The sequence below is a fragment of the Ambystoma mexicanum genome, chromosome 6p (genome assembly GCF_040938575.1).
Source record: "Ambystoma mexicanum isolate Mex_15411 chromosome 6p, UKY_AmexF1_1, whole genome shotgun sequence".
Classification (NCBI taxonomy): domain Eukaryota; kingdom Metazoa; phylum Chordata; class Amphibia; order Caudata; family Ambystomatidae; genus Ambystoma; species Ambystoma mexicanum.
The window spans coordinates 760,013,105-760,026,954 of NC_090935.1; the positions used below are offsets into that span (position 1 = coordinate 760,013,105).

General features: G+C 45.2%; 1 protein-coding gene across 4 annotated transcripts in view; it reads right to left on the reverse strand.

Annotated features, from left to right (window-relative positions):
* The window catches only part of ARB2A (ARB2 cotranscriptional regulator A), a 2,893,216-nt gene that overhangs the window by 770,520 nt on the left and 2,108,846 nt on the right, over positions 1 to 13,850 (reverse strand). For all 4 annotated transcript variants that reach the window (XM_069627631.1, XM_069627632.1, XM_069627634.1 and 1 more), the window contains one exon: positions 832 to 948. In XM_069627631.1, coding sequence (XP_069483732.1) covers positions 832 to 948 — 117 coding nt within the window. The remainder of the gene's footprint in view (positions 1 to 831; positions 949 to 13,850) is intronic.

Genomic DNA, 13,850 nt, shown 5'->3' on the forward strand with positions numbered 1-13,850 from the left:
CAAGTTACGGTCACCCTGAGTTACCTGGGGGCAACCAGACGTGGACTCCCTATTCACTGTGCTCAGAGAGGCACAGCTCCACCTCACTGATGAGGCCCAACAAGGCTGAAACACGTGTATGGGGTTGCTGTTGGTACTCTTCTTCATAAGGGAACTGCCATAGCATTTCGGTGCTGGACTGCCCATGTGGGCGGGCCAAAGACTGATATGCAAATGGATATTTCCCATCTTTGAAAGGTACAGTGTGTGCTGCAAACTCATCTCAGAACAGGTTATCATGCCATGTTCTTTCTGGAGAGGCGCGCCTGCTACCTTTTTTTGAAATACTATACGTAAATGACTGCATCGCTATGATCCGAGTCGAAGATAACAGGACCATCAAAAACATGTGTTGCAATTATTGCATATAGTATAGGATTACTTAATGCTGGTTAACTAACACCCTCTGCGGGCATCTCAAACCGGAGAAAGCCACTGATGCTGCTCTGCGTGACTGGTGGATGGTGATATGCAGAACAATGCAATCTAGGAGCCATGCAGCGTGACATTATTTCAGAATTGCACTTTACCAAAAAGTACAGTAAAAAAGAAGTGGCAATGTATCTCAAAAAATCGCAAACCAATACAATGGTGCAAGGCATAACACGTTTGATTGTAATTGTTTTACTTATTTCAACGGGCAAAGATCTGATAAGTCTAGTGACCCTACTATTTACGCCTAGCTGTCCAAATACAGTCAATGAAGTATTCACTGCGGTGTACAAAAAGCAAATGACGCAGATTCTCGGGATGAAAACAGAGTGAGGTGGGAGCAGCTTCAACCGAGCTTACCTCTCGCATCCATTCCCTTATAGCTTTACCAGCCTCCTGATGCCACACGTTGTGAACGGAATCTGTGAGCGCCACAGCAGCGACTTTGCTCCTAACATCGGACTCTCGCTGGATCATCTGTGGGAAAGAATACATGACACTCTGCAGCCATTATTTAATTTAAATGTGTGCATTCATTCTCTTTAATATGGAAGATAGCTATACAAGTAATAGTGTGGACCTTGCTCTCGCCAGAATATACTAAAAAATTATTTGGCTTCAACGACTAACGGATATAACGTACACATTCAGAAAGCATAGCTTTGGAAATAGGTCTCAACGTGCCAAGCTGGTTCCTGTAGTTTTCTGGAAGACTCACGTGCGAGAACAGAGCATTTGAACTGGTAGAGACTCTTTCGACTTCCATCTATATCCAGTAGCACTTTACACCCATTTGTCCTTGCAGCCAAAACATCTACATCTTGTTTCTTTAATGTGTGTTATTAAGTGGACAGGTTACATACCAAGTAATGTTGCATTAAAATATTACAATCAGATCTCTGCAATAGTAATTTAATATGGAGATCGAATTTCCTCTATTCGTTTATTATATCAAAGAAAGGACGGACAGCATGCTAGGTCACTTTTAAAATCACAAAGTTTTGTTACCTTTAATTGGACTCCCTGAAAATATTATGCTCAGATGGCACAATGTATTTGGTTTCAAAGCCCCGTCACATTAATCAGATGGTGGTCCAAGAACGAAATGAACAACAACAACAAAAAACAGTGCAAATTTCTTTCAGATGGAAAAATGACATCGCTTTAACTCCATCCGAAAGGGTAGGCAGTTAATGCAGTCCTCGGGTGGCGACCTTATGTATAGAGCAATATTTTTGGCACCAGGCAGACATAATGGTATTCAGAGAAAAACAATAAGCATTTCTAGTCGTGTTGGGAAATACATCCTTAAACAAACACTGTAATATCGTAAAAAATTAAGTGTCTGTGACTACATGATGAACTGAAGGGTCTCAGAATATGTCTTTTCCAAGAAAGATTCTTTATTACTCCAGTGTAAGACAAACCAGGGTTTGAGAAGTAAAGAAAAGTGCTCAAACATAAGTGATTTAGACGCACAGCCCAGTATGAATACTGCAACCTTAAGGTGCACTTCACCTACTAAGTAAAGAGGTGCCCCAAAGTACTAAAACTCCAAAATTAAACTCGCCTGTCACAACTAACCCTTTTCATTGAAAATAATGTTTTCCTGAATCAAATGGCCTGTGAAAGTGAGTTGTCAGAATAGCCAGATCAAATGGTTTAATGAAGAAAATAAACGCCAAGTCCATCCCTTTGGTGAAAAGTATGAAGAATAGAATATCTAACTTAAAGTCCTTCCCTAAATCACAAAAGTACAACAGTACAAAAAGGTCTTCTCTTATGGATAGACAAACAACAGGGCCCCTTACACGCTTAACCTTTAGTTGCCTTCTAGGCGCAGGGCCTCTTAGGCGAGTGGTCTGCGCTTTCGCTCTCTATCTCTGTCCGAGTGGTTCATCCCTCTCCCTCTCTCTCTCTCTCTCTCTCTCTGTCTCTCTCTCAGCGTGACTCCCGTTTCCTTCTTTAGCCCTCACCTCTTTAGGGGATCTTTGTTTCTGTCCCTCTTCTCCTCAGGGGGGGTCCTGCTTTTGTCCTACCATTATTTTAGCAGGGTTTTGCCTTAGCCCATGGGTGCACAACATACAGCCCGCGGGCCAGTCGCAGCCCGCCAAGCCATTTTGTCCGGCCCGCCAGCAACAAAGACTTTCCTAATGGAGGGCGGCCCGCAAGCAGGATCGGCCGCCCTCCATTAGGAAAAGTCTTTGTTGGCTTCCGGCCGGACAAAACACTGGACCTCATTGGCACAGGGCACACGAACCACGTAGTTCCTACGAGCCACATAGTGCACGTGTGCTGCACCAATGGAGGGCCAGCACTACAGCCTTGCCCCGCCCACGCCAGCCGTAGTACCGGGACCTCACCAGCGTTCCAGCTAGCCTGCCTTCCAGCACGTCATCCGGTAAGTACAGATTTTTTTTTGGGAGGGGGGATGTTTGTTTGTGTGTGTGTGTGTGTGTGTCTGATCTTTGTGCTGCTTGTATGTTGAGATGCGGGTGTAGGGTGTGTGTCGGGTCTGCCTGAATGTGTTTGTGTGCAAGTGCATAGTGTTGAGATGCAGGTGTGGGGTGTGTCTCGGGTCTGCCTGAATGTTTGTTTTTGTGTGCAAGTGCATTGTGTGGTGACATGCGGGGGTGGGATGTGTGTCGGGTCTGCCTGAATGTTTGTTGTTGTTGTGTGCACGTTCAGTGTATGTTGAGATGCGGGGGTGGGGGGCCCGCGTCTGTATGGGTGCATGCTTGTGAATTTGATTGGGGAGTGGAGGGTTCAGGTTGGTATGGATGCATGGTGTATGCTTGTGAGTTTGTATGGTGAGTTGGGGGTGGGGGTCTGTATGGGTGCATGGTGTATGCTTGTGAGTTTGTGTGCCGAGTTGGGGATGGGGGTTCAGGTCTGTATGGGTGCATAGTGTATGCTTCTGAGTTTGTGTGCTGAGTTGGGGGTGGGGGATCGGGTCTGTATGGGTGCATAGTGTATTGGTGTATGCTTGTGGGTTTGTGTGCTGAGTTGGGGGGGTGAGAGTTCGGGTCTGTATGGGTGCATAGTGTATTGGTGTATGCTTGTGGGTTTGTGTGCCAAGTTGGGGGGTGGGGGTTCGGGTCTGTATGGTTGCATAGTGTATTGGTGTATGCTTGTGAGTTTGAGTGCTGAGTTGGGGGTGGGAGTTTGGGTCTGTATGGGTGCATAGTGTATTGGTGTATGCTTGTGAGTTTGTGTGCTGAGTTGGGGGTGGGGTTTCGGGTCTGTATGAGTATGTATGCACAGTGCATGCTTGGTGGCATGGGGCATAGTGTTTGGTTGGGGGGTGGGGGCTTTGGGGCATAGTGGTTGCTTGAGGGGTGGGTGTCTTGGGGCATAGTGTTTGCATGAGGGGTGGGTGTCTTGGGGCATAGTGTTTGCATGAGGGGTGGGTGTCATGGGGCATAGTGTTTGGTTGGCGGCCATGGGGCATAGTGTTTGCTTGAGGGGTGGGTGTCTTGGGGCATAGTGTTTGCATGAAGGGTGGGTGTCTTGGGGCATAGTGTTTGCATGAGGGGTGGGTGTCATGAGCCATGGGGCATAGTGTTTGGTTGAGGGGTGGGGGCCTTGGGGCATAGTGGTTGCTTGAGGGGTGGGTGTCTTGGGGCACAGTGTTTGCATGAGAGGTGGGTGTCTTGGGGCATAGTGTTTGCATGAGGGGTGGGTGTCATGGGGCATAGTGTTCGGTTGGGGGTTGGTGGCCATGGGGCATAGTGTTTGCTTGAGGGGTGGGTGTCTTGGGGCATAGTGTTTGCTTGAGGGGTGGGTGTCTTGGGGCATAGTGTTTGGTTGGGGGTTGAGGGCCATGGGGCATAGTGTTTGCTTGAGGAGTGGATGTAATGGGCCATGGGGCATAGTGTTTGGTTGAGGGGTGGGGGCTATGGGGCATAGTGTTTGGTTAGGCCGTGGGGGCCATGGGGCATAGTGTCGCACTCCAGAGTGAACCCAATAATAAAGCTAAAACAGGTACACTTTTTGTGGAAACCTGACTCAACAAAGGCCATACTCCTCTTAGGCATCCCAAACAGCAAAGTATAGCAGACCAAAATAACGGAATGTCCAATCAAGGGTCAATAAAATATATATCATTTAATTAAACAGACAATATGCAGTAGCTAAATAGAAATAAATGATAACAATGGAAAATGTGTAGTACAAAATGTAAGTGTGAAATGCAAATAAAAATCGTTACACCTCAAAAACGTATTCTTTTTCCATGTGTTTAATAAAAATTGGGGATTGAAAAAGCCTTCCGCCACGCCACGCCCACATTTACTTTTCGGCCCACAACAGCCATCATGTAAGGTACTTTCGGCCCTCTGTCAAAATCAGTTGTGCACCCCTGCCTTAGCCTCTTCCCAGGCGGGTCAGTACTTTCACCTTTCTGGATGTAGGGGTACTCACCTTCTTCTCCCCGAGTTACTCAGTTTCCTCAACCTCTTTTCAGGCTTCTCAGGCAGAACAGCTCTTCTACCCTTTTACCTTGGGTGGACCGCAGGAGTACTCTTTTTAAAAAATGTATTTAAGTGCATTTGGTAAAACAACCTCTCACACTAAAAACCTTACAAAATTTGTATAAGACTACACATCTAAAAGGTTTGCTCCGTATACAGTTTAAATAAATATAAATTCATCATTTCACATTACGTCATAAAAAGAATTCCATTAAAAATCAATGCATACTGTCAGTCTATCTTTAAACATCTGCCATACACAATAAGCACCAGATACCACTATGAGTGATTCCGCCACATAAAGCGTACTCCAGAATTGGACTTCGTCAGTATTCCGGAATTTAGCATTTCCTTTATCATACAAGGGTTGCAAATCTGAGCATTGTGTTAGGATGTTTCCACACTTTCTCCACACATCCTACAGAGTCTCTTCTCTCTAGGAATACCTTTCCATGCTCCCGTGTATCCCAAGACTGGCAAGATATCACCTTCAACAAAGAACAAAGCGCAGAAGGCCAGGCATACGTAGCTTAGTAAAATAGCTGCATGAGATTTCCTCAAACATTCCTTGTTGGGAGTATTGAACATACCTCGGTCGCAATTCTAGATGAGACAATATTCGATCTCAGTCCGTAGACTTTTTCTCAATCCCAACCAGGTGAAATTCACTCTCCATCTTTCCCTGGGGTCAATCAGCTCCCCCAGCCTCTTCTTCGGCTCCTCAGGCAGGTCAGCGGTTCCACCCTTTTGGCTCCGGTGTGGATGCAGGCGTACTCTCCTTCTTCCCCATAGGTCAATCTGTTTTCTCCAGGTTCTTCAGGAAGCGTCAGCAGGCAGTGTTCCAGGGTAAACTAGGCTCCTTCACCCAGGCAGCAACTCCTCCGTCAGGTTCCAGACCCTCTTTATGCAGCAATATCTGGAGAGAAGTACAAGGAACCTATCCTTGACTGAGACAAGTTCAGAGTGAGCTTGCTATGCTTTAATAGCCAGACTCCTCGTCCTGTTGGAAGCCCATTGGAGGAAAGCCCTGCCCACAGGATTGGCTGGCAGGATGTTTCCACTATGGTCCTTGTGGTTAGGCCCTCATTCTATTCCCAAGTAGGGCTTCGATTAGTCCAATTATGGTTACTTTTTTATTTGGTTTTATGCATTCTTGTTTTATCCGGGGCTCCTTTTAAAATCTGATTTGTCTGATCCTTGGCGCTCAGGTTTTTATTGTATTAATTTAAGTACCCCTTACATTTCCCCAGGTTCCTCTACAGGGAATCGAACTTGGGTACTCCCATAGGATCTATGGTGTTTCAAACATCCAGGACTTGTCCTGGTGCTGTCAAAGGGAAAGGCTAGGGCCTTTCCTCTAAGGTCCTGCAGTATCTCTCTGCTGTCCTCTCTCATTGACTTCCATTACATAGCCCACATGCTGGGTTTGAAATCCAGAACCTGACTTTGGGAATCGCTTGTGCAAAGTGTAATTGTCAGCAATGCTTCAGTGTAACAGCGAAACAGTATAACAGGATATTAGTGTTGGGATACAGGTTTTTGCAAATATCATTATCGCTGTGACAGCAAATATTAAAGCAAGTAAGTAAGGCTGATTGAAGGCTGTTTGGAGTACAAAAATCGTAACGAAAAATCATAATCAAATTAGAATTCCAACTTTGCACGACTAACCCACACTTCTAGCACAGAAGGGTACATTTAGTAATTGGCTCATTGTCTCTCATTTATCTATGACCTAAGAAGTGGTGATAATAAAGCAAGAAAAATGCAGGCATCATTGCAAATGGTCCTAGAGAGGGAGGCCGTGATGCTAATAGAAGATCTACGGGACCCTCGGTACGGTTGTGCTGAGAGAGAACAAGATTGGGTAAAGCCAGTAAGTAGAAATCTCTTGTCTTTGACAACGCAGACTCACCTGCTAGTCAATGGAAATATCCCGGTTCCTGCTTCTACTTCCTCCTCAATTTCAGCCACAATCACGTATGCAGTGGCTCTGAGTAATACAAGAGGTATCAACCTCTCTGGGAAAGCATGAATAACAAAGAAACACCCGAATAAGGATCTCCTAGTAATACATGGTCAGAGTTTAGTAACAGATCAAATGAAGAAGCGACAAGCAATGGCAACTGAAGTGGGAGGGAAAACATTACCCCTTTGCGCTTAATAAAAGTTAATTAACAAAGAAGCCTTAAAGACTTCTTTCAGAAGCCAAGCCTAAGTACGGATACACAACTTTAAAGCATGTTGTGTAAGTCCGGGAGTTAATTTTTTAAGTGACAGAAGCATCTTGGAAGCAGCCTCCCAACTGAAAGATGAGTTGGAATTACTGGTAACCTCTCCTCTTGAGCCAAATGTGGTACAATTAAGAGGAGAAATGGTTATGGATGGTGCACATATACATTTAGAGGAAATTACATTATTAGTGACTGAGCACTTGAGCTCTATATTATCTGCCAGGCAGCATACGAGTCGTGGCCTGCACAAGACATTACGGGAAATGGATGAGAGAGTAAAACTAACAGATCCATCTATATCTGCTTTAATTACTGAATGGGGAAAAACAGCTGTTCACCCTTTTTCCGAATGTCGGCCAAGCTTTGAGCTGGTTTTTCATCATCTTTTATCATGGGATTTGGGTTTTCTTCAGATTGTGGATCGGTATTGAATTTCAGGGTATTTTCTTCCAGTGGGGAATGCCACCTAACACTGGGAGGAAGGTTAATTTTCAAAAATGGATAAGGGTTCCCCATCATCAGTTTGTTCTCCTACAGAGATGACAGTGATGTCAGGGACTTGTTCCTAAAGTGAAATTCGATTTGGTAAGACCGTTGTTCAATCATATGGCATGTGCCATTTAAACTCACGTAACTGGTACTTTGTTTCAATTTCACTGGCCGGTTAGTCAGAGTCCAGAGGACCTTGTTCACACAGTCAATCAGGGGTGATAACCTCCAGAGGAGGTAATTCCCCAATAGACAAGGTGTGCCCTCTGGAGTTACAACTATTACCGGATGTTTCAGCCTATGTCGCCCAATTTTGATCTCCAGATCCACAGTCCCCTCGACAGAAATATCATTTCTATTGATGTTTGGAATTTGTCCAGGAAGAGGTGTGAGGGGAATTTGGTGACTCTCACCCATTGCTGAATTCATTTGGTCAAAGGCCTTTTTTGGACATGAAGGTGGCTTGGGATCCCGTATCCAGCAGCGCAGAAAAAGTGGTGCTGTGCCTTGACCGAGGCATAAAATCTCCCTTCCCTCTCTTCAAGGGGGCAGAGAAAATGTGCATTTTGTGCCAGCTTGGTAGTTAATTTCTTCATTTTGAATTCCGACACTGGGAATCTGTAAAGAACATTTTGCACCCAGCAACAAACGGGCTGGGGAAGTCCCCTTTTTCCCCAGATTCTTTGCTGTCCCCCTTATCCTGGAGACAGTTGCCCAAACCTGTTTGGGGGAGGATCCCTCATTACTTTCAGAGTTATCCGTGTGACATTGTTGTGATTCAGGAATTGGTGGCTCTGGGTCTGTTTCCATACTTACCCAGTCTAAGTTAGTGTCTTTTGGGAGACATTTCTCAGCGGGAGGGATCCTCCCCCACCCTCAGGGGCGTCATTTCACCAAAATGCCAGCGATAGTGGAAGTGACATCACATGACCCTTGACCTCTGATGACATCACAGGAAGTGATGTCATTCAACCCCACCCCTAAGTGATATCACAGGAAGCGAAGTATCACAACCTTTCACCCCTTGACAAAACAGGAAGTGGCATCACTTGGCACTCTTCCTAAGTACACTACGAAAAATATGGTTACGATATCACTAAAATGTGATATACAATTCATACAAAAATGATCACCATATGTATCGTTCAGATCAGTGTGTATAGGCCCATATTTCCAAATTACTGTGAATGCAAACAGACATCCATAGTCAAATGATAATGATTTCTTATTATGTAGCACTTACGCTTAAGTGCTTTATATAGAACAAATATTCATAAAATATCACACAACCTGTGTTGGTACTCATTTATCAACCTCAGAAGGATGAAAGGCTGAGTTGAGGTGATTAAGAACAGACTAAATCAGTGGCTCACCCACTGAAGTGTACCTGAAATAAACCTTTAATGATTCTAGCAATTATTGTATAGAATTCCAGAAAGACAAATGATGATTTGCAATTCCTACTCCTTTTTATTTAGGGTTACTGCTGAAAGTGTTAGACTTGTGGAACCCCATTTTGTTAAGAGGCCTGAACAAAAATATCAGCCACTCCAGAACCAAAGAGCCACATGGCGCTGGCCACAGGAGCTTGCTTTAAAAAAATAAAAAAAAACTTGTACATTTTTTTTTATTTTCTTCCAGGGGTAGCAAGGCAGACCACAGGGGTAGCAAGGCAGACCACAGGGGTAGCAAGGCAGACCACAGGGGTAGCAAGGGAGACCTCAGGGGTCGCATTTGCGACCCTTGGTAAACCCTAAATGACGTCCCTGCCCACCCCTGAAAGCAAAGATTTTCTTCCGATTTTCTTCCCTGACTCCTCCAGGGATTCTTCCCCTTCAAACGGGATGACACGGACTTCCGTCAAACAAAATGGGTTTTCCTTTGCCCTTGATTTCTCCTACTTACCCTCTGTTCCCTAGGTTCCAGCTTTTCAGGGTTAGGAGATTTGGGTTCAGAGGTTTCTAGGGGTTTTTCTCAGGTGAGAAAGGAAGTTTTCTCTAGGGCTTTGCATCTCCCTTCCCCCGGGCTTCCTCTTCTGGAACATGTTGGTTGTCAGGGTTTTCTCCCGGTCATTGCTCTGGGGCGCCAGACTCGGGTGTTGAGCTGTTCTGGGCAGCCATGTTCATTTGAGGGCTCTGCTGAACCCTCAACATGCGACCCAGGTCTGGTGTCAGACTTTGGACCTGGCGCTCTAGTTGCAACATCCTTTCCGGTTGGTATGGGGTCTAGAGTCATACCTTTGCTGCTCTCGGGAAGGGTAGATGTCCCTTCTCCCAGAGTAGCTCGGGTATTGAGGGTTTCCCTGATAACCCGCCATGCTTGGTCTCCCTTCTCCCTGATTTGGGGATCTATTGTCCTGAAAGCAGGGAGAGAGAGGATTGTTCAGGAAATTGGGTTTTGGAGGGTATCTGGGAAAGAAGCTTAAATTTGAAGGTGGAGTATTTCTTCCCTCCTGAGGGAGGTTTTGAGGGAGGTTTCCTGCGGCACTACTTACCTGATTGGACCCCGCTCCTGGCCCGGGGAGTCCATACATAACCCAAGATGGGTCTGTTACACTTTTAAATCGGGCTGATATAAGTGGCAGGGTCAGATGGAGGATTTGTTGGGTATCCTGCCTGGCTACCACCTGATTGTGATGGATCAGAGGGTCTTCACTGCCTCTCATTCTTCTGATTAGAGGTAGGAGCATGTTTAGCCCCCCGATTTCAAAGCCCAAAATGGGGGTATTCTTCACCTCTGCCAGGTTGGCAGCAGGGGGTGTGTCACATGGTCTGGGGTTTTTAGGGTTATTTTTGTTCTCAGTTGGCTTTTGGACTTCATAAATCTGAGTAGCCTGTTCTATCACCCAATCCAGGGTCCTACGCTCATGGAAGTCCCTAACCAGTTGGGTCATTATGTATTTTGGGAGTCCACGGAAATAAGTACTAATGAACTCCCTGCTATTTTTATGCAACTGTCTAGAGGTCTGGGCAAATGCCTGCTGCAGTTCTTGCACAAACTCTCCAGTTGCCTGGTCTTCTCCACACTGCAGGTTGTAGGCCGCTTTGCGGGCCTCCTGAGGGTTCCTGTGCACAGAGAAATGCATTAAGATGGCCGCCTTATAGGTGGACCATCTTTGATGATCTTGATCCTCCAGCCCAGCAAAGAAGCTGGAGTATTCCGTGGAGAGTGTCCATTTGACAAACTCCATGGAATTGTGATCATTGTTGATGCCAAATGACATCATCTGGTCATACAGCTCCAGATGCTCCCATAATGAGTATTTGACATTTTTGTGATAAGGTGTCATAAATCTTCTGATGGCTTTTATTTGCTGAATTGGGTCTTTTACAAGACCTCTATTCTGTTTGGCAGCCTTCTTTTCCGCTGCACCCGAGTCCACTCGCCCAATGACTCAGAGCTGCTACTATTGGTGGTCCACTCCCTGTCCTCTAGGTGCTCCCTGCCTCCATGAGACTGGGAATCCCTCCCAGCATGACAGGGTCTTGTCGATTCTCCCTGTGGTGCTGTGGACTCTGTGAGTAACTTCTCTTGAGCTTCCCTTTTCATACAGGTGAGTTCTCATCTTCCTCATCCCTTCTTCCGGGTGTGGTGGAGAATTCCCCCCACCTCCCTGAATGTGTGAAGGTTTTCAAAATACTGTTTTGAGGCCTGAACTCTATTCTTCTATGTCTGCAAAGCAGACCAGATGGTCCCTTTGTAACTTATGTTTCTGCCTGTATAACTCCTTGATCCTCTCATCATAGGGGCCCTCCTGGTCAGAAGTATCTGCTAGTGTATTTTTAAATCTGGATAAAGATGAATAGCCATCAATAGCTGATATGAACTGGACTTCCAGCTTAGTTATACTAGGCCTGATTGAGTCCAGCCGCCTCATGTTTCCCTGTGCATATAATGTGGTGAATTGGCTTGAGACTCCTGGTAGAGAGGACATCACTGTGATCGGAGGGTGCCCTTCCAGATTAACTGTTCGCGGTGCCACAAAGCCTGTTTGTATCTAGCCACTTCCTTCTCCAATCTCTCAGACTTGTTCTTCTCAGCCCCTACCTCTTGGTGATATATAGAGGCCTGAGTTTTCAGCTCTGATATCAGGGCTTGAGTAGTTTCTATTACTTTGCTTTTTTGCCACTACTTGGTCACAGAGTCCCTTGTTCTCCTCAAAAAGGGACTTGTCTCCTTCTGTGAGGCCTGTATTATCTGGGCATACTCAGACCTCTTCTTTTGCAGGCGACTGATCTCCTCACCTTGTGCATTTTTGGCCTGCCTTGCCTGCTTTAGGTCAAATTCTACTTACCTCACATGTCCCATAAATTTTTTATTTTCTATCACGCTTTCAGTCAGTTCCTGAGAACATAACTCGCTTCTCTATGTGTCCTTCCTTAACTGGTACACTTCCTGACACATTGCACTTTTCTCCTGTCACAATTTGCTATTCTCTTCGCTGAGTCGTTCTCTCTGTTGTTTCAGAGCATTCAGATTCTGGAGCTCCGGGTCGAATTCTGCCTGGGAATCAACATCTTTTATGATCAACTGGCTATTCTCATATTTCAGTTGTTTAATTTGCATTTAAAATTCACAAATGTCCACTAAGCAGGCAATATTACACACCACTTGCTCACTTAATTTTTGTTGACTCTCAGATTTTCTTGATATTCCTCTCTCAGTGCAGAAAATTGGGACTCTCGCTCTAAATTCGTTTTCTGCAGTGCCACTAACTCATCGTTTAGCTGCTGAATAATGTTTTCGAATGTTAACTTAGAATTTTGACTCTGTTGCACTTTTTCCTCTACTTGCCTCATCTCTCTCTGCGCTTGATCCAAAAGCTCAGATTGGGTTTGGACAGAGGCTACACTCTCCTGGTATCTTTCTTCCGTGATCATCATATGGAAGTACATATATACTGTGAGCTGAACCATTTTAATGTGCTCCTCTCTGGTAGTCTGTGTCATATAAAAGTCTGTCAGGGCCTGATTTAACAGGCCATTATCCTGCCACACGTCCACATTTACAGAGGTACCCTCCTGCATCATTCTAGATTGCCACATGTCATTCTCTTGTTCTACCCATTCCCCTTTAATAAACAAATTGGATAGAAGGTGGTTCCTAGCCATATTGATGTTTAGGGTGCTCATTATGAAATGTGTTCTGCACCTAATGTACTCTCTATGCAAGGCTAAATCTCAACCCTGTTCATGCTTAGTTTGTATTCACAATGATAAGTCAATTATTCTGATCTACACACCCTGCCCTGAAATCCAGGGTACAGGTTTGGATGGCACCTTCACAATGCAACACAACTTTCTAGCCACCAAAATGCAATACCTTCATTGAATAGTCTGCTCTACTGCACCGTCACGAGTGAAAACTCTCTACCAATCATGGCACGAGTCCCCAGTTTTTACGCCGTTTATTACACGGTCACACGCAAGTAGTGGTGCTCCTTCTCCGCAATGAATGTGGCGCACAACAAATCACTTTTAGTTTTATTTGATTTACTGGGGTAAGGCCTTCAACCCGTCTCGCACACAACCTCAACAAATGGCTTGAGCCACAATGGACTAGGAACCAGGCCAGTGGGTATTAAAAATGATTTATTAATGAATTTATTTAGCTAAAATATCACTGATAGATTACATCAGCCACCAATGTTGTGGCAACACAAGAACAAAATAACCTTTTCATAAAGTACCAACACAGAGATGACACTCGCATGTGCAGTTACCATTAGTTTCTTTTAAATCACCCACCAGGATGGAAGAAAAGAACAGTGCAAAGCACGCAGTGATAGTAAACAGGGTTATGCTTTTCTCCCAGCAACCCTCAGCCCCCAAACATCAATTAGACTCGACTCTTTGGAATGGAAGATAGTGGCAGGGAAACAGAACTCACAGAAACAATATGGGAGGCAGGAAGGTAATGGCACAATTCATTTTGCAGAGCACAATGGTAAAATCGGTTTTAAATTACTTAGCACGTGTCATGATTCCTGCCCCTCATGTCCCCAGCCCTCCAAGATGTCAGGATGGAGCCAGGTCATGATCACCTACATGGCCCTCAAGGGCTTCTCCATCCCTCCAAAGACCCACTTGGAGTCAGACTTGGCGCGTATGGCACCAGACTCACTCACTCCCATAGGATAACATTGCGGATTGGACTTGTAGTGCATTGATGGGGACAAGATGGA